The 21,267-nt window shown below is 47.9% G+C and overlaps 1 protein-coding gene across 2 annotated transcripts in view; it reads left to right on the top strand.

The window, feature by feature from the left end:
- Window positions 1–21,267, top strand: part of ADCY9 (adenylate cyclase 9) — a 111,474-nt gene that overhangs the window by 71,910 nt on the left and 18,297 nt on the right. Inside the window, exons 4-9 of one of the 2 annotated variants that reach the window (XM_027528205.1) lie at window positions 5,373–5,477; window positions 6,010–6,227; window positions 10,702–10,804; window positions 13,557–13,768; window positions 14,917–15,076; window positions 15,966–16,117. In XM_027528205.1, the coding sequence (XP_027384006.1) occupies window positions 5,373–5,477; window positions 6,010–6,227; window positions 10,702–10,804; window positions 13,557–13,768; window positions 14,917–15,076; window positions 15,966–16,117 (950 nt within the window). The remainder of the gene's footprint in view (window positions 1–5,372; window positions 5,478–6,009; window positions 6,228–10,701; window positions 10,805–13,556; window positions 13,769–14,916; window positions 15,077–15,965; window positions 16,118–21,267) is intronic. The other variant, XM_027528206.1, reaches the window with a different exon arrangement.

Consider the following 21,267-nt stretch of genomic DNA (forward strand, 5'->3'; position numbering starts at 1 on the left):
TGAGGCTAGTGGTGTGGATTTGCCCACGTAGGGGCGATTCAGAGAGGACCTGTTCCAGCTCATAAGGGTTATATTATACTTATATGGCTCTCGTGGTAAAGAATCTGTCTGCCTTTGCAGGAGAGGCAAGAGATGTGGGTTCAATCCCTGGGTCAGGAAGATCCCTAGAGGAGACCATGGCAACCCAATCCAGTATACTTGCCTGGAGAATCCCATGGACAGAGGAGCCTGGCGGGCTATGGTCCACAGGGTCGCACAGTTGGACATGACTGAAGCGACTTAGCATGCACACACACACCTGGGACCACCCTGCTGTTTCAGTTGCTGTGGCTTTTTAAATGACTCTAAGAAAATGATCGCCTCTTTTATCTCCTTGTTATTTATATGTGAAATCATTATGAATAGGCTCAATCCGACGTGAGGGCCTTTTATTTCATTGTATCAATAGATGGAAAAAGTAATAGACTTTTCTCTTTATCTGTGTGTGTAGTTTGTGCCTGAGTGCTCGGTCATGTCTGACTCTTCGCAACCCCATGGGCAATAGCCCGCAAGGCTCCTCTGTCTATGGGATTTTCCAGGCAAGAATACTGGAGTGGGTGCCATTTCCTCCTCCAGTGGATCTTCCTGACCCAGGGATCGAACTCACGTCAGTTTAGACATAAAGTATTTATTGTAAATAATTGTCTGAGTTAATTGGTGGTGATGGTTGCACAATTCTGTGACTATACTAAAGACTACGAATTATATACCTTAGATGGTGAGTTGGATAGATACAGCATGAATTGTACCTCCACGAACCTGCTGTACAAATAAGTAAATAGTAATCTGAATGCTGGCTCTGAAATGTGGATGCAAAGTAAGTTTTGTTTGTTTTTTTTTAAAAGTACTTTTCAAGTTGCATCTATAGTTTTAGTCGTGTGCATGTTTCCTTCAATTAGGAGGAAGCACATCACGTATAAATCGATAGCTCTTCCTTGTAGAACTCCAGCTAATAGATTATAAAAAGAATGAAAGAAAATCAGCTTTAGAGCATCACAGTAATAATTGCTTCAGGCAAGATCCATTGGTGAGTTCTAACTGAAGTGGATAAAAGTTTAGGGACAAACAGGACATTTGCATAGCCTCCCAGCATCTCCCCTCAGGTAGTTATTCATTTTAAAGGGAAGGATATTGAGGGAGTTCCCTGGTGACCTAGTGGTTATGGCTCTGCACTTTCACTGCCCTGGCCCAGGTTCAGTCCCTGGTCAGAGAACTGAGATCGCCCAAGCTGTGCAGCTCAGCCAATAAATGAACAGATAAAGGGGAGGAGAGTAACTTGGCAGTGGAAAACCTAGCAGAGCCCACCTTCAATGATGGTTAGCATCACGATGAATGGAACCAACCCCCACTACCGCATGTTATGTGCAGAGAAGAGTGCATCCCCTCTATGGGATTCTTCCCTCAAACCCCAAATCTCCACCAACTTCTGAGAAAACATTAGATAAATCCAAGTTCAAGGGCCAGAACTCATCAAAAGTGTCCCAGACTGGAGGAGACTAAATGTGCATGGGATCCTGGAACAGGAAAAGAACGTCTGAATGAAAACTGCATCAGGGACTTCCCTAAAGTGGTTAAGACTCCCAGTGGTTAGGACTCTACGGCTGGAGCCACAGGTTCGATCCCTGGTCAGGGAACAAAGATCCCACATGCCACGTGCCATGGCCAAAATAAATCAATTAAGTAAAATATATGCAAATTATTTTTAATTTGCGTGTATTTTAAATATTTTAATTTGAATGTTTTGAATATTTGAATTTGCGTGTATTTTTTTCCCAATTATTTTGAATTTGCATAAATTGCAAAGCAAATCTGTTGCAAATAGTGGAATGAATCTTGACAAATCAGTATATATTTTTTTTAATCTGCAGTGTGGTTAATAGTATGGTGCCAATGTTAAGCTCTTCGTTTTGATAACTGGACCACGGTTCATGTAAGATACTAACTGTCAGTGCAGCTCGGGTTTTTGTATGGGACTCTCTGAATTGTCTAAGTCTAAAAGTGTTTCAAAGTAAAACATTAAGTATACACATATAAAATATTATGTTTGTATTGTTTTGTTATAAATATAGTTATTATTGTTATATACTACACTACACATGAATTGAAATGGGAAGGTTAGTCCATTTCATTTAATTGACATGATCAGGTAGTAGAGTATCGCACATGTAGGGAATTTCCCCAAATACCAAATATTTTCTTACTTTGACTTTCTGATGGAACTTTATCATAGCACAATGACACTCTTCTTGCCTTATCAGCCTCGGTCATTAAACTCAGTGGTTGTTTAGGGCTCAGAAACCTGAGGAGGTTTCCAGGGTTCTGCACTCCATGACTTGGAGGTTTTGCGCCTGGTTCTTACAGATGTGTTTTGTTTGTTACTTTGCCTCCAGTATTTTCAGGCTGTCCGCTTGCTGTTCTTACTGTTTCTGGATGCCTTTCATTTTCTGTAATAATTACTGCTTCTGTCTTCCTCTAATATTTGGCTTCTACTTTTCTCTAGGATTTTGTTAACAGCAGTCATCCATTTGGGAGTGTGCATGCCTGTGCAGACCCACTAGCTTGGGGAGGGTGCCTTGGCCCTCCAGTGGCAGGCTGCAGCCTGGGGAGCCTCTGCCCCACATGGCAGGTGGCCTCTGTTCACCCAGAGGTGTCGCATGTGTGGTTGGGGTCTGTACCTGTGACTCTGGGCCAGTCCCTTCTCTCTGTGCCTCAGTGCCCTCGAGTGGGAAATGGGCTGATCACAGTGTTACCCAGGTGCTTGGGAGGACTCAGCACAGGCCCCTGTGGGTCATGTGCGCTCTTGCTGTGTATGTGCTCCTATCTGCCATGTTCTACCTGCGTCTCGAGTTTAGGAGGCAAGGGACACTTCTCCTGGTCCTAGGAGGCTTGCTGAGACTGAGCAGGCAAAGCAGGACTTTCCTCATGTTTTCTCCTTGATTCTCAGAAGAGAGGTCTCCGTGTCCCCTTCCCCTTCCTCGACAGCTGTTGGCTTAGAGCTGGTTTTATCTTGTGAAGAGAAGTAGCCTTGAAGAAAAATCTATCTTATAGCTCCGTGCCATTCATTCTAAAGAGAATATAAGGTGTGTGTGTTGAAATGTGAAATGTGTTAAAAACAAATACAGAGGCACCCAAGTGTGTTAGAGAAATAGTTACAACCTTCCCTCCAGAGCTCTCGTCCCGATGCGGGTGGCCGAGGGGTAATCTGGGAAGATGCAGAGCTTGCTCCTGGCCTTCTCCATGGGAGCTTGGGTTTCCTGGGCAACAGCCAGCACACTGCTCGGTGCGAACAGTCCCTTGTCCCGGGGACCTTAGCAGGTCTTGGTGAAGCTTCCCTTGGTGGCACTTAAAGGAGCCAGGAGGTGGCTATAACTGCCCGGGTCACTTCAGGAGAACAAGGCAGAGGAGATCAAAGTGCCAGGATTATTCTTGGGTCCCCTTTGTGCCAAGAAAAGAGGCAGAGAGAGGCTGCTGCGTGGTGGTCAGGGGTCAGGAGCCCCATGGTCGGACCCCCCACTGTGGCCAGTCACTTCTGCCTCGCAGCAGTGACAGGAGGATTAACAGAGATCAGGCACATGAGATCATGGGTGTCGCATGGATAAGCACCTGACAGGGTGCACTGGCACGTCCTAGGCACTGAGGTGTCTCCATGTCTTGGCAGCTGCTGTCATTAGAACAGTGGCTTTGACCCACTGCGCCTGCAGAGAGGCTGCCCTGCATGTCAGCTGCTCAATTCAGGCATGCCCCCAGAGCCCCCAGCCAAGGCTTCTTGGGGTCAGAGATGCCGACAGCTGCTCAAGGGGAGAGACAGGCCTTTAATGATCTAGCAAACGTTTCACAGAGGGAATTTGTGTGCCTGACAAAACCCAGTATGTAGGGTGTTTTAATCCAATTAAAACAAAGCAGGCAAATAGTTCAAGTTGCTGTGTGTCTAGGGGACAGGGGATCAAACCCGCCCACTGTTACCTGGTGAGACCCTCATGGAGCACAAGGGGCTCCCCCAAGAGATCAAGGGAATGTCGAGATATGAGAACATCTCCATCAGGGCAGACATTTTTCTCTAAGGTTTCTGTTTCATTTGTTTTAAACTTAGAATCAATACAGTTTCCCCCAGAAAAGAAAAGGGATTTGAACTCTAGTTTGTGAGAAATGAAATCCCTGCCCTTTCTATTTGGTTGGCCAAAAGGTTCATTTGGGTTTTTCTGCACGAAGGTATGAAAATCCAAACAAGCCTTTTGGCCAACAATACTATCCCGGTCAGTACTTGTTTACAAATTGAAGTATAGTTGTTGTATGATATGATATAAGTTGTGCATGCTAAGTCTCTCCAGCTGTATCTGACTCCGTGACCCTATGGACTGCAGCTAGTCACTCTCCTCTGTCCATGGGATTCCTCAGGCAAGAATTATAGGTATACAGTATAGCGGTTGACATTTTTAAAGGTGATCTTCTCTTTGTAGTTATTGTAAACTACAGGCTATATTCCCTGTGTGGTATCAATATCATACCCGGCAGTGTTGAGTCTTTTCGAGGTCAGCTAATTCCTGCAAATGTGTGAGAAGGGCTGGGTCTGTAAGCTCGTCCCTCTGCTTTACAAGAACAGCCCACCTTCGCAGGGAGCTTGAGAACCTTCACTTAGGGTTCAAGTGTGGGTTAGCGGCTAGTTTAACAAGAACTGTATTGAGATATAACTCACATACAATAAAATTCACCCTGTAGAGCATCTAATTCATTGGTTTTTAGTATGTTCGTAAAGTTGTACAGCCATCGCCATGGTCAATTTTAGAACATTTTCATTCCCCTGGAAAGAAACCCCACACCCATTCCAGTCACTCTGCATCCCCTTGTGCCTCTCATTCCTGTGAACCAGTAGTCTCCTTTCCGTCTCTGTGGAGTCACCTCTTCTGGACATTTTATATGGATGGAGTCCTATGATATGTGGCCTCTTGTGTCTGGCTGCTTTCACTGAGCGAGTTTTCAAGGTTCATGCATTTTGTCGTGTATATTAGGGCTTTATCCCTTTGGAGAGCTGAATAATGTTTCGTTCTTTGGACATCCCCCATTTCATTGATCCACTCACCCGCTGATGGACATTTGAGTTGTTTCTGCTAAAGAGTAGCCGCTGTTAGGGTGCATTCACGTACAGGCCTCTGTATGGATGTGTTTCCATTTTCACGCTGTCTGTTCCTTTGTAACTTGTCCTGAGACGTTTGGTAAACTTTCCGTTGGGTTGTGCCCTTCTTGTGTGACAGATTGCAACAGCAGCCGACTCATCTGAGTCACATAGTGAGGTTGTGTTGCCCGAGTGAGCTCTATGCTCTGTGCTCTTCTTGTAGACCTGCCCATCGTGCGGAATCACGTTCACTCCCAAGCCAGAAGCTGGTGCAGAAGGTGGAGCGGTCCAGAACGGCTGTCAGGAGGAGCCCAAGAACAGCGCCAAGGTACCGGCTCTCAGCCCTGGTCCCTGCCAGCGCCTCTCTCAGTGTGCCCACCAGAGGGGACGTCCTGTTGGGTCAGCTTCTCAGTTCTGAGGGAAACTCCTCCTGGGTGACATCACTGCACACCTTCTAGTCCTCTGGGTTTTGGACAGACGGATAAAGAGCAGGATGGATGCTGACCTGGTGGGACTCCCTGACGGCAGTGAGACCTGAGGACGTGTGGCTGAGGGGAGTTTGGGAGGCTCTTTGGGGCTGGAAGCTGGACTCAGTGGCTGGTGGAAGGTGGATGTGGAGGAGAAGAGGGGCCTCCTCAGGATGAGAGAAGAGTCTGCCCCCACCATGTCCTGGTTGCCTGGAGGAGTTGGGGGGAACGGGGAGAAGCAAACGGTTGCTCGGGTTAGAACACAGACCTGGAGGTGCGGGTTGCAGTGTGTGGGGCACAGTCCAGGGGCCTCTGGTGTGGCTGCGTCGGGGGGACGGCGCTACTGCAGCCCACACACCAGCCTCTGCTTTTGCCCTGCTTGTCCTGATGCAGGCCTCCGGAGGACCCAGCTCCAAAACGCAAAATGGACTTCTGAGTCCTCCCCCGGAGGAGAAGCTCACCAACAGTCAGACCTCCCTGTGCGAGATCTTACAGGAGAAGGGCAGGTGGGCAGGCGTGAGCCTGGATCAGTCAGCTCTCCTTCCGCTGAGGTTCAAGAACATCCGGGAGAAAACGGATGCCCACTTTGTCGACGTTATCAAGGAAGACAGGTAAGAGGGAGCCAAGGCTTGCAGGTAGAAGCACCGCCCCCGCCCCCGCCCCCACCGCTGCTTTTCTGAGTCCCCTTGCCCCCTCCAGTGTCAGTGTGTCAATAATTTGAAACGAACAGAGTGAATAATACGGAGGGTTCCCATTATTCCCTTTATACCCAGTTTACCAATGTTTAACATTTTACCGTGCTTGCTTCATCCTCTTTTCTCTCCCTGTGAAAGTTATGTGTGTTTTTTTTTTTTTTTTCTAAACCATTTGCAATACATTGGACACATTGTGCTCTCTACCCCTTAAGACTGTATTTCTTGAGAACAGGGGTGTTCTTGTATATGATCATAGTTACAGGCTGCAGTTCCTGTTCTGGTTTTGTTGGGTGGCCCCCTGCGTCCCTGACAGCATGTCCTCTCCTCTGGTCCGGGACCCGATCCAGGATCATGCGCTGTGTTGTCAGGTTTGTCATGGTTGTCAGGCCTCTTCCATCTTCAAATCTGGGGGCAGTTCCTCAGCCATCCTTCATCTTCCAAGACGTTGACGTTTTTGAAGCATGCAGGCCAGGCTCTTATATAAAATCTTCCTGAAGTTGGATTTGTGTTGAATCCCTCAGGATTCTGTCTGGGCTGTGGGTGTGTCCACACCCAATGGAGGGGACTCGTCTTCTCCAGCCCTAGAGGCCCAAGGCGCCACTATGATGACCTTTGTCGGGCAGTGCAATTGATCATCTGGGCGACTGTTGCCAGCTTCTGCAGTCTGTGCTTGTTGTTTTCTCCCTGTGACTAGTCAGCCACCCATGGCATCATGTAGAGATCCTGTTCTTCATCGCACTTCACTTGACTCATCTCCACTGATGACTCTTGCCTGTAATAGTCCTTACTGTGCTGGTCAGCATGGCGACTGTCCTGCCGCAGCACTGACAGCACGTTCTCCACTTAACACTTGGCATTCTGCAGTGAACAGCCTCTCCCCACTTACCACTTAATCTCTCCATGTGTGGACATAGAGATCCATGTAAACCCGCATGGAGTACTGTTTTACTTAACAGGGCATCCTTGACCACTGTCCTAAAGAGTGTGATGCCCTGGTCATCCTGAATCTGGCCCCGGGAAGCCCCGTTCAGGCTGGCTCTTGCATCCTTCTGACATAGCTCTTTCATTTGTCTTGAGCCATTTCTTACTTTCCAGCACAACACCTCAGTTTATATTTTCCCTGCCCCAGCACAGGCATCAGCTATTTCTCCAAAGAGCCCTGGCTCCTTTTATTGAAAAATGGTACTTAGATATGTTAGTTATTAATGTTCGATTGATTGTAATCAAAGGCATACACTCACTATGTGACTTCATTCCTTTTACATTCATTAGAACGTGTTCTGTGATTTCTGCATGTGGTCTGTTTTGGTGAACGTACGATAACACACTTAAAAAGAATGAAAACTCTGCATTCTCAGGATGTTGCAATCCATAAACCTCAATTAGATTCAGGTGATTGGCAGCAGTGTTCAGATCATGTGTCTCTCTACTGAAAATGTGGGCGGCTTTTCTATCCATTATTGAGATAATTGATAAGATGATTATTATTTCTATCAATTATTGAGATAGTGAATAATCTCCAGCTGTGGTTATGGAATTGTCTGTATCGATCGCACAGAATTGTCTGTGTCTCTGTCTCTTTGTTTCAAGTATTTTGAAGCCCTTTTTTAGGTACATACACACTTGTGAGTGTTATATGTTCCTGGTAATTAATCCTTTTATCATTTTGAAGTGTCCATCTTTGTGCCTAGTAATACTCTGTCTTGAAGACTGCATTATCTGGATATTAACAGTCACTCTAGCTACTGTTTGCATGCTATATCATTTTCCATTAAAAAAAATTAAAACCTGGGTCTTTATTATTTGAAATACATCTCCTGTGGGTCTTGCTTTTTAAATCACTCTGACAATATCTGCCTTTTTATTATATTTTAATATACTTTGTTTTTAGCCATACCTCTTTGCATTATTTTTCTTTTAGTGGTTGCTCTAGGCAGTCTTATATTTTTGTAGTCTTCCTATCGTTAATATAGTATCATTTCACTTTAAATGTAGAAATCTTCTATCAGTATAGGTACATTACCTCTCCTCTCATCCTTCATGCTATGGTTTTCACATGTTACATATATATACACATTATAAACAACAACCTCCAATTCCAACCTTTTGGTAACCTCAGGTTGGTCTTTTTTGATTGCTTTTTGTTGAGGAGGGACCATGTTTTCCTGTTTCCTTGCTTGTCTAGTAATTTTGGATTATGTTGTGCACATTGTATACAAAACTCTCCATTCTGTTACATTCCTTTGAAGAGTATCAACTTTTTGTTTGTTTCAGCAGCCAGATAAGTGATCTGAACTCAAATGCCAAACTCTGTCTCCCCTGAGGTGGGCAGCAGCTGTTCTTTTTGCCTTTATTAGGCTGCTTGGAGTTGGCTGTACACACGTGCGTTTCAAGGGTCTTCCAGAGATGGGAGCAGAGCCTGTGTGCAGAATGTAGGGCTCTCCCTTCTTGGGTCCTCTCCCTCTGGGATGCCCAACCTCATTTTCCATCTGTGGGCATGCTGAACTCTCTCTCCTGGTTTTCTAAGTCAGTGAGACTGGAGCTTTTCTATCTGAGTTGTAGCTATCCTACACATGGTGCTGACTAATGGCTCTCTGCAGATGAAACCCGCCCCCCCCCCCCCAACCCCCAAATTCAACTTCTTCCAGGTGTAGCTCCACTTACTGCTTCAGGCTAATCGCCAGTGTTTTCAGTTGTTTTTATATTTTGTTCAGGGTTTACCTTGTGACTCAAATGGTTAAGAATCTGCCTATAATGTAGGAGACTCAGGTTCAATTTCTGGGTCAGGAAGATCCCCTGGAGAAGGAAATGGCAACCCACTCCCGAATTCTTGCCTGGGAAATCCCTTAGACAGAGGAGCCTGGTGGGCTAGAGTCCATAGGGTTGTCAAGAGTTGGACACGACTGAGTGACTAACACTTCAGGGTGTGTGGTCGCTATCTGAGAAAGGATTGATCCAACATGAGCTCATCCCTGTTCCCAGAAGTGGGATGGCCCGGTATTCATCTCAAACAAGCAGCACAGCTTACAGTGTGGATCCTGCCTCTTGACTCTTTGCGACCCCATGGACTATACAGTCCATGGAATTCTCCAGGCCAGAATACTGGAGTGTAGCCATTCCTTTCTCCAGGGGATCTTCCCAACCCAGGGATTGAACCCAGGTCTCTCTCAGTGCAGGCAGATTCTTTACCAGCTGAGCCACCAGGGGCAGGAGACTAGGGTTTGATTCCTGGATTGGGAAGATCCCCTGGAGAAGGGAAAGGCTACCTACTCCAGTATTCTGGCCTAGAAAATTTCATGGACTGTATAGTCCATGGGGTTGCAAAGAGTCAGACACGACTGAGCAACTTTCACTTTGCCTCTTGACTGCGGAAATACAGCCTTACGTTTCCTCCTTGTAGCTGCTTTGTTGTTTTTCCCTCTGTCCTCACTCACCAAGTGAAAGGGAAGATGGAGGGGCAGTCAACACTTGGGGGTGGCGTTTTTTCCTCTGCTGAACCTGAGAGCCATAAGGAATCTCGCACTTATCACCAGGAGTCGTCTGAGCGTGGAAAGGACGACGTGTAGTGGCCCTTGCTGTGTGCTGGGCGCCTGATGGGCACTTCATGTACTTAATCTGCTTTAATCATTCTGGCAGTTACTGTGTGAAGCAGAGAGACAGCCCACAGCTATATTTTCATTTAAAAATTATATTAACATCCCCTTAGATTTATAGTAATTTTCTGCAGGATAAAACGGATATGACTATTTGCTAGCCATCCGTAAAAGAATGAGAGAACCGCGTAAAGCAGGCTTGATTTCTCTGCTATTAAAATCATCGAGCATTATCATTTTTCAGGTTTCACACGCAATCTGCATATGTGACAACGGCTCCAAAATTACACTGACTGTAAACACAATTTTGTGATAACAACCTGTTAGCGGTGACAGTGGTAATTACTGTCAGTGCTCTGAGTGACAGGACAGCCGGTTCTGAATTATGTGTGCAAGGAAGCCTCCGAATCCACATAAGCACGATCCATGCAGGGACCTGCTGGTCCTTCAGAGGGGAGCGTTTCATGGAACAGAAAAAGCTGCCGCCTCCTTCTAATTCTGGATGCCAGAAGATGTTTTCAAAAGCACAGTTCTACTGCTGTGTGTTATATTTATGGTGAATAGGCATTCTTTCATGGAGGTACAGCCTGAAATGGGATTCTGTGTAGAAGCACGAAGGACTTTCCAGAGAGTTCTAAAGGGGTGGTTGAGCAGTATCTATTGTGCCGTGACTTTCAGGTTCAGCCTTTGTGACATGCTCCACAAACGGCATCTCTGTAGCTAACGGTGATCCTCTGATAGAATAAGTGTGACGATTGTGCTGCACGTTGATTGATTGCATTTATCATCTCTTCTAGCCTGATGAAAGACTACTTTTTTAAGCCGCCCATTAACCAGTTCAGCTTGAACTTCCTGGATCCGGAGCTCGAGCGGGCCTACAGGACCAGCTATCAAGAAGAGGTGTGTGTTTCCTCATAATTTTACTAAAGACGTGCTGGTTTTACTCAGTAGTTCTCAGTCTTGTGTTTGGGCAGCCATTTTTCATTTTCCTGAGCAACAGGAATTTGAAGGCTCGTTTTGATCTCCCACAGTCTGTATGTAAGCCCTGAATTTCACCTGTATGTGAATTCGTCCCCACAAAGGAGAAAACCCTAAATCTGTCTACAGCAACTCAGCTTGTCACCTCTTGGTCTCCTTCCCCTTCAGCTGGTGGGTGCCCAGGCTCCCCGGCCATGCTCCAGCCCCTGGAGGCCTAGTATGGGGAGGGGGGCTCCAGCCCCACCTGTTCTGTTCTCCAGGAGGACTTCTCTCCCTGTTCTCTGTTGGCTTTCTTCCCACTGTGATGGGACACAAATCAGGCCTGCCACCTCACTGGGATTTCCCAGATGCTTCAGGGCTGAGCTCCCCTCCACTGCCCTCCCCTGCCTTAATTCCTGTTGTCCTGTAACTCTGAGCCCAAACGTCACTTCCTTCAAGAAACAGTCCCTGACTGCAGACTGGATTCCCACCCACCCCATACCACCCCCCACCCCTCCCCCCTGCCCATTACACCGTGTCTTCACAGCTGGAATCCTGTATGGAAACCTCTTCTTGTGGGACTGTTGAATCATATGCCTCCCTCCCTGGACTCTCAGCTTGGGGAGGCAGGAGCCCATCTCTTATTCTCTACTCTATGTGGTGTCCAGTCCTCAAACCTGCAAGCGTTTGGTGGGGCTTGATGGGAGCGATGGACAGAAGCAGTAGCCTAGAGCCTGGTTTGAGTTACAAGCAGCCAGCCCCCTGCGGTCTTCCTAGACCTAACCCAGCTGTGTTACAAGGTCAAAAACACATACCCTCCCAGCCCAGAGCCAAAAGGGTTTCTTCTTCGACTTCCATTTGTTCATCCAGAGGATCACCCCTTAGTGTCTGCTGCATCCAGGGCCCGACCAGGCCCGAAAGTCCTGGTGAACCAGACAGGGCAGGTCATGCCTGTGGGGTTGGGTTTCATGAGCCTCTTGGGACCTGAATACCTGTGAATACCCCAGGCGGGGCTCCTCATGTGGACTTTTGAGTCAGTTGATTGATGCCTGGAGAGCAGAACATCATCTCATTTAGTCCACACAGCAGCCTTTTAAGCAAGTTTATGATGATCCTCATTTTGCCAAAAGAAAGCCAAGGCCAGGGAAGGTTGAGAGGCTGAGACCCCGTCGCTAGACTGGAACATCCCCCAACTGCGGTGCTGAGTGCAGAGCCTCCCTAGCAGCAGGCATGGGCTACCCACCCCTCTTGTCACCAGATGCTCCCTGAGCACCTGCTCCTGGGACTGAGGCCGAGAGATGACAGACGCTCTCAGGGAAGCAGTAACCTGGCAGAAGTCAGAACCCAGACTCCTGGGTCCCGAAAGGCCCTCAGAGCACACTGACCCCAGGTTGAGGGCCTAGAGGGAGCCCATGTTAGTGGGAAGGCTGGCAACTAACCCAGTGAAGGAATGTTGCCGAGAGGGGCCAACAGCTGCAATCCTTGGAGATGAGATGGAGCCTGGGTACCTCCAGGGATCTGGGGGCGCTTCCATATGGCAGATGGGGTGGAGGTGGCAGGTGGGCAGCTTCCTGCACGGTGGACGTTATGCCAAAGGCCAAGGGAGCTGGGAAGGATCCAGAACAGGGGGTGGCACCATCAGACTGTGCTGTGTAAAGGTCACGTGGCTGAGCCATAGAAGGTGACGGGAGTGGACGAACCTGCAGTCTAGGGTGCAGGTGGGGTGCTGCCCCTGGAACTTGGGGCAGGGGGTCGAGGAGGGGAGGGCTGCAGGAGCAGCGGAAGGCTCCAGGCGTCCCCACTTAGGCTCCCACTGCACTCGGTGTTTTCCCAGTGAAGCATCGCCATCGTCCACAAGGTGTCGGTCCAGAGTTCATCCTTGTTCCAAATAAGGAAACGAGGCCCAGGGACAGTGGGTGACGTGGTCAAGGCACCACAGCCCTGGCTGGGCTCCTCCTCGCCTGTGTGACCTTGGGTGGCCCCTCGCCTTGGCCTCTGACCTATGCCCTGAGACGAGGAGCATTTCCTCCTCAAGAACTGTGTGAGTGTGGAGTGCGGCTGTTCCCTGCAAGGGTCTACCTGGTGCTTGGAGCTGGCCTCTCTCTCGGACTCTGGCTTTGTCATCATTTTTCCCCTTTGCTGTGATTCTCTAGTACCCCGTGCGTGTCGCTTTGTCACACTGACCACACCACCATCTGAGACGCTCATCTGCCCACCATTAGGCTGTGAGCCCCCCAGGGGCATTGTTTCCCGTCTGTCCGTACCCCCTGCATCCCGTGCAGACCCAGGCCCAGAACAGACTCCTGCCATTACTGTTACTGCTGACCTGCTGCTGCTCTAGCCCCGCCTTCTGCTTCGGTCAGGAAGCCCCGAGTCTGGGACCTGGCTTCTAGCACGACTTTCCTGTCAGCAGCATATTTCAGGCTCAGTGTGTCACACGCCTGTGAGAATTTACTGGTTTGTACTCAGCTGCTCTGTGACCTTGGACAAATTTCTGCACTTCTCTGTGCCTCAGTTTCCTCACTGTTGGGCAGGGGGTAGTATCAGGGAGATGGCTGTGTGAAGCATTTCTCGCCCGCACCTGGTCCGTGGGAGGCAAGTGTGCAGCAGACACCCACTGTTCCCCACCTGGGTCGCCTTCCTCCAGGCCGCACACCCAGCAGCGTCTGTTAACCTCCCCACCGCCACCTCCCAGCAGGTTGTAAAGAGCTCTCCCGTGAGGACTTTCGCCAGTGCCACCTTCAGCTCCCTCCTGGATGTGCTTCTGTCAACAACAGTGTTTCTGATTCTCTCCATCACCTGCTTCCTGAGGTACGGGGCCGCCTCCACGCCGCCCCCGCCGGCCGCCCTGGCAGTCTTCGGAGCGGCCCTGCTGCTGGAGATCCTGTCCCTCGTGGTCTCTGTCAGGTAAAGGCCCACCTGCGGGCTGCTCCGCAGCTGTTAGCCTTCAGCTCCCTCTGCTGGCATAACTGCCAGCCGGCTCCGCGAGTGCATTTCTGGACGGTCCTCTTCTCTTCCCTGGCCCAGCCCTGCTTCACAGGCTCCTCCCTCGCGAACCCCTCAGCACAGGGGGTCCCCCTCCTTATCTGCAGGTCAGTGTCCTCTGCGGCCTCAATGCCACCAGTTAAGTCCCTTGAGCTCCCAAACCAGACACTTAGAAAGTGGGAAGATAAGGGGTAAGAAAGCAGAGCAGAGAGAGAGAAGAGGAAGTGTGCAGGGTGCCCCTGACCGGGGCCTCTCCTGGATGCAAGAGTGAAGCCCTAAACCCCCAGAGGAAGCGCAGGCCCAAGTCCATGGGCTCGGGTCAGGCAGTGGTTTCTTCGAGGTGACACGGAAACACAAGCAGCCAAAGAAAACGTAGCTACGCTAGACTTCATTAGAATCTAAAACTTTCATGTTTCAAAGAACACCATCATCACTCTTCACCCCTAAGTGAACGAGGACATACAGAATAGAAAAGTATTGGCAGTCGTGTCCACAACAAGGGTCCAGAATGTTAGCTCAATAATAAAAGGCACTCCGTTTAAAAATGGACAGAGGGTCTGAGAGACATCAGGGCCCCTCTAGGAGGCAGGGCCCTCAGGACCCGCCCAACTGGCCTTCAAGTGCAGCCCCAGCCCCAGGAGCTCACAGTGATTCTGCCGATGCCATCGCTGCCCCAGGCCCACCCCTTCCTCCAGCCCTGCTGCTCTCAGCAGGATGGCCCCACACTGGGGGTCAGAGAGAAACAGGGAGACTGGCCCTGACCTGGAGTTTCTTCTCCTCCCCAGCATCCCAGGACAGGAAACTGTAGCTTCCAGTGCGTGACCCCTCCCCTCCACGCTCACCTCCAGCCTCCCAGGAGGCCCCTTCAGCTCTTTGCCAAAGGGTTTCTCTGCCTTGCCCACAGCAAGCCCTTCTCTGGGGCCTGCCTGCCTCCGTGTCTCGGCTCCAAGCTCCTCGCCAAGCTGCTGGGGACCCACTCCCAAACTAGCTGCGCCCTGTGCGTGCCTGCCCTTGGCTGGGGGGCACCAAAAAGACCCAAACCCTGATTTTCCTTTCTCCCCGCTCCCCAGGATGGTGTTCTTCCTGGAGGACGTGATGACGTGCACGAAGCGCCTGCTGGAGTGGATAGCCGGCTGGCTCCCGCGCCATTTCATCGGGGCCATCCTGGTGTCTCTCCCCGCCCTGGCGGTGTATTCACACGTCACCTCTGAATTTGAAACAAACATACACGTAAGTAGAGTCGCAGTGATTTTGTGTCCAGGTTCCTCTGGGCTTACGGATCACTTTTTTATTTTTAAATAAGTCTGCTGGCTTGGGACAGGAATTTAAACACAAAGGCCCATACCCTATTAGTCCTTTGAAGTTGTCTTTTTAAAAGACTTGCCTAGGACAGAGGAGCAGGCCTGCCTGGGGAGAGTGCCCTGTGGGGCTGGGTGCTCTCCTACCCTCTGAGTGTCGCCAAATCCCAAGTCAGTTATTTCCTTACATGTTTTATGAGGAAGCATCTGTCCCACATATCCAAATGATACAGGGTAATACACTGTTGTCCATCAACTGTACTTCATTTTAAAAGTAAAAATAATAACCTTAGTCTGCAGAGCTGGCACCAACCATCCACTGGCACCTCAGCTGGCTGCTGTTGATCATGGAAGGTGCTTCCAAGTTAAACCCATAAAGAGTGAATTCACGCTGCTGTTGCAAGATTGTATTTCTGGTGCCGGCAACTGTAGCACAGAGTGCTGGCGGGCTGGCTGCATTCGCTACTTACACACCGCGATTTCATTTCCGCAGACATGCAGCAGGGTGCCCGCAGGACAGGTTTTGGGGAGGGAACTGATGACCGGGTGGCTTCATGGGGGCAGCCTGCCTTTCCTCCCTGCCAAGGTGACGTGTGTGGTTCCCACACGTCGGAGAGGAATCTTAGTGCCTGTGAGACCTGTAAGCGAGAAAACTGTGGGAACTTAATTAGTCCCATGGTTTAAGATCTGTCCCTGAACTGAGGGTGTTCTGTTCCACAGAAGGACAGGTAAGTGAGTGTGTCATCTGCTCTCGGGGTTCCCAGGTGGAGGGGAGGCTGGTGGGCGCACTGGGGTCCTCACGAGCCCTCCCCTCATTTCAGTCCACCATGTTCACGGGCTCGGCCGTGCTGACCGCCGTGGTGCAATACTGCAACTTCTGCCAGCTCAGCTCCTGGATGCGGTCCTCCCTGGCCACTGTCGTCGGGGCCGGGCCCCTGCTGCTGCTGCTCTACGTCTCCCTGTGCCCGGACAGGTACGTGAGCCCTGCTCGCCACGCAGGGGGTCACCCGCCCTGACACTGCTTTCGTCCCCTCACACCTTTCCTCTTAATTGAGATATATTATTGACACAGAAGCGTTAGTTTCCAGGTGCACTATGTAATGATTTACTGTTTCTGTACTTTGTGAAATGATGACCACCGTAAGTCTAGTTAAGTTACTCTCAGGAATGTCCTGGCAGTTCACTGGTTAGGATTCGGTGCTCTCACTGCTGGGGCCCAGGTTCAATCCCTGGTGGGCAACTAAGATCCCACAAGCCGTGATGTAAAGCCAAAAAAAGAAAAAAATGTTACCTTCTCAGCAACTTTCAAATATATAGTACAGTATTATTAACTATAGTTACCACGGTGTGTGAGCTTGAGTAAACTCCGGGAGTTGGTATGGACAGGGAGGCCTGGCGTGCTGCAGTCCATGGGGTCGCAGAGAGTCGGACATGACGGAGCGACTGGACTGAACTGACCTCGGTGTGTATTACTTCCCCAGGACTTAACTACTTTATAATCGGAACTTTGTACCTTCTGAGAACCTTCACCCATTTTACCCAGGCAGGCCTCTAGCAACCCAGTCTGTTCTCTAAAGAGTTCACGGTGTGGTTTTTTTGTTTGTTTTTAGAGTCTACATGTAAATGAGATCATATGGTATTTGTCTTTCTCTGTCTGACTTATTTCACTTAATGCCTCCAAGGTCTGTCCATGTTGTCACAAATGGCAGGATTTCTTTCTTTTTTGTGGCTGAATCATATTCTGTTGTATATATACCATGTTTTCTTTATCCATTCATTCATCGACACATACTTAGGTTCCTTCTCATCTTGCCTATTGTAAATAGTGCTGTAATGGACATGCGGATACAGGTGTCTTTTCAAGTTGCTGTTTGTGTTCCCTTCAGATGTTTCTGAACTGGAACTGCTAGGTCATATATTAGTTCAATGTTTAATTTTGGGGAGACCCTCATAATGTTTTCCATAGTGGCTGCACCAGTTTACTTCTCACTAGCAGTGCACCGGGGATTCCCTGGTAGCTCAGCTGATAAAGAATCCGCCTGCAATGCAGGAGACCCCAGTTTGATTCCTGGGTCGGGAAGATCCCCTGGAGAAGGGATAGGCTACTTGATCCAATATTCTTAGGTTTCCCTGGTGGCTCAGCTGGTAAAGAATCCTCCTGCAATGCAGGAGACCTGGGTTTGATCCCTGGGTTGGAAAGATCCCTTGGAGGAGGACATGGCAACCCACTTCAGTATTTTTGCCTGGAGAATCACCATGGACAGAGGAGCTTGACAAACTACAGTCCATGGGCTCCCAAAGAGTCGGACACGACTGAGCGACTGAGCACAACACAGCAGTGCACAAGAGTTCTCTCGTCTCCATGTCTCAGCATCACTTGTTACTTCTTACCTTTTTTTGTTTATACCTGTGCTAATAGGTGTGAGGTGATGGTTTGCTTGATGTGCATTTCCCTGATAATTAGGGGGGTATTGAACAGCTTTTCATGTGCTTATGAGCCATCTCTATGTCTGCTTTAGAAAAATGTCTGTTTAGATCCTCTGCCTGTTTTTCAATTAAATTTCTGGGTTTTGCTATTGAATTGTGTCTGTCACTTGTTCTTTCTCATCAGTACTAATGCCCTCCACCCCAACAGACATTTACGTCTCAACAGGAAATAGCTTTCAGCCTCATCAAGTCAACAACTTGATGAAATGCCCAAAGAATAATATGCAAAGGAAAGAAAAAGGAAATAATTTTTAATAGCAAAATATGTATTTACCTGTAGACTTCCTGGGGTGACCACCCCCAGCTGACGTCATGGAGTAGTCACATGCTAGAATTCATAGTTGTCCCATGGTATCCTCAGGGGATTGGTTCTCAGACCCCTTCCCCTAATACCAAAATTCAAGGATGTTCAAGTTCCTCCTATAAATGGCACCATATTTGCATATAACCTACAAAGCTGTTTAGACTACTTATGATACCTAATACAGTATAAGTGCTATGTTGTAAGTTGTAAGCATGCAGCAAATTTAAATTTTGCTTTTTTGGAACTTTCTGGAAATTTTCTTCATAATATTTTCAATCTGAAAGTGAAAGTTGCTCAGTTGTGTCCAACTCTTTGCAGCCCCATGGACTATACAGTCCATGGAATTCTCCAGGCCAGAATACTGGCGTGGGTAGCTCCTCCCTTCTCCAGGGGATCTTCCCAACCCAGGGATCCAACCCAGGTCTCTCCCGCATTGCATTCTGTACCCGCTGAGCCACAACGAAAGCCCAAGAATACTGGAGTGGCTACCGGACTTCCCTGATAGCTCAGTTGGTCAGGAATCTGCCTGCAATGAAGGAGACTCCGGTTCGATTCCTGGGTCAGGAAGATCCACTGGAGAAGGGATTTTTGATCTGAGGTTGGTTGAATCCAGAGATGCAGAACCTGTGGATGTAGAAGGCCATTTGTATTTACAATGAGGAAGTTTGAATTTAAGAAAGTAGAACCAGAAGCCATTTCATACAAGACTATCAAGAAAACGAAATGTTAGAGGTGGATGTGACACACAAATGAAAAGAAGTAGCTGGTTCTGACCTCGTGTAGTGGGGCTAGTGTGCTGAGACAGGTCACAGACTGTCGGAGTGGAGGAATTGAAGAATGATGGCCTCGCGAGTGACCTGGCCCTATTCATAAATACTGTGTCATAACAGTTCTCCACCTTATGACATGAAACGTTAGGGCAGTGAGAAATCACTAGAAATACATCTCTTATCTTGAAATCCTTCCACATATTGAAGAATACATTTTACTCAAATGGCCTTCAAAGCTCTTTCACTGGTGATGTGGGGAAAAGAAACAGGAGCTTTGTGAAGACCCCTGGGTACAGAATCTGTTCTGTGCTATGAAAAATGTAAAAATTAAAATATATAGGATAGCGCTGATAGGTGCTATGTTTAAAACAGCCTTTTAATGAACCCATCAAGGCTCCTACTTTCCATGTGTCCTACTAATTAAGTCATGTTTTGGTTCTCCTAAATTACCAGTTGTACATTTGCAACTGGCTTTGTGACTTTTAACCTTTTCAACTAAATATATAGTTGGAAATATGATGCTACCTTGGACAGCAAAGTGCACGTAGTAAGTAATTTATTCATAAATTTGGAAGGAATGTCTCAAATCATTAAGCTTCTGTTTCTAAACGTTGGACTTTTTGTGCAACTGCTTATGAAAATGTTTTATGTTAGCACACATTAAAGAACCATTTATTTATATTTACAGTGGATTTAGATTAGCAGGGTATTTCAAAGTTACATGGGACATTTCTCCATTGTGCTCTGCAGGACATCTAACATTGCTGGCTCCCCAAATTATTATGACAACCAGAAGGGACACCAGTATTCCCAAAATGCTCCCCTGTGCTGTGCTGTGCTTAGTTGCTCAGTCATGCCTGACTCTTTGTGACCACATGGACTGAAGTCCGCCAAGCTCCTCTGTCCATGGGAATTCTCCAGGCAAGAATACTGGAGTGGGTAGCCTTTCCCTTCTCCAAAATGCTCCCCTAGGAGTGGTATTACCACTGAGAATCATTGCTTTCATAAATTCAAAAGTAGAAAATGGTCTAATTTGTCTCAATATCCAGATGAAATCACCATAGTGCATTTGGGATATTACCAAAGCAGTGGTCAGTAATGGACAGAGTGAATGTCCTTCCTCAATTTACTTAATAAAATAATAGCGACGTGAAAGATGTTCAAGTTCTCTGCAAATTAAGATCAAAAAGAGAATTCAAAGTATTCAGTATTCACTTTATTCAGGGAATTCACTGCTATTCAGCATTTGAAAGGAAATTTTAATGAACAGTTAAATTACTTTAAGCAAAACAAAGTGTCCTTTTTCCTTTCTGAAGGTGTGTGCAGCCTTGTGGAATTATGGTCTTTATAGAGCTCTTTCCCAACAGTATGAAATTCAGTAATACACTTTTTAACCTTTTAGTTCAGTTCAGTCCAGTCGCTCAGTCGTGTCCGACTCTTTGCAACCCCATTAATTGCAGCACGCCAGGCCTCCCTGTCCATCACCAACTCCCAGAGTTCACTCAAACTCACGTCCATCGAGTCAGTGATGCCATCCAGCCATCTCATCCTCTGTCGTCCCCTTCTCCTCCTGCCCTCAATCCCTCCCAGCATCAGAGTCTTTTCCAATGAGTCAACTCTTCACATGAGGTGGCTAAAGTGCTGGAGTTTCACCTTCAGCATCACTCCTTCCAGTGAACACCCAGGACTGAGACTGGTTGGATCTCCTTGCAGTCCAAGGGACTCTAAAGAGTCTTCTCCAACACCACAGTTCAAAAACATCAATTCTTCAGCGCTCAGCTTTCTTCACAGTCCATCTCTCACATCCATACATGGTCACTGGGAAAACCATAGCCTTAACTAGACGGACCTTTGTTGGCAAAGTAATGTCTCTGCTTTTGAATATGCTGTCTAGGTTGGTCATAACTTTTCTTCCAAGGAGTAAGCATCTTTTAATTTCATGGCTGCAATCACCATCTGCACTGATTTTGGAGCCCCAAAAAATAAAGTCTGACACTGTTTCCACTGTTTCCCCATCTATTTCCCATGAAGTGATGGGACCGGATGCCATGATCTTAATTTTCTGAATGTTGAGTTTTAAGCCAACTTTTTCACTCTCCTCTTTCACTTTCATCAAGAGGCTTTTTAGTTCCTCTTCACTTTCTGCCATAAGGGTGGTGTCATCTGCATATCTGAGGTTATTGATATTTCTCCCGGCAATCTTGATTCCAACTTGTGCTTCTTCCAGCCCAGCGTTTCTCATGATGTACTCTGCATATAAGTTAAATAAGCAGGGTGACAATATGCAGCCTTGACGAACTCCTTTTCCTATTTAAGTCCATCACAATTACCCCATCAGCCATTCAGTCACAGGGATGGACCTTTTCCACTTGGATATGGAAAGCATTAGCTATGGGGAACCCAGAAATCAAGCAGGAGATCTCGAAGTGGGGCTGGTGGTTGAATCTTTGCTTGATCCGGTCCACCCCCATACTCTCAGGATCCTCTCAGCCCATCTGCCCTGTCACTACTGAGCCCAACCAGGATAGGGGGCATGTTCAGTTCAGTTCAGTTGCTCAGTCG

The sequence above is a fragment of the Bos indicus x Bos taurus genome, chromosome 25, assembly GCF_003369695.1.
Source record: "Bos indicus x Bos taurus breed Angus x Brahman F1 hybrid chromosome 25, Bos_hybrid_MaternalHap_v2.0, whole genome shotgun sequence".
In the NCBI taxonomy this organism is placed as follows: Eukaryota; Metazoa; Chordata; class Mammalia; order Artiodactyla; family Bovidae; genus Bos; species Bos indicus x Bos taurus.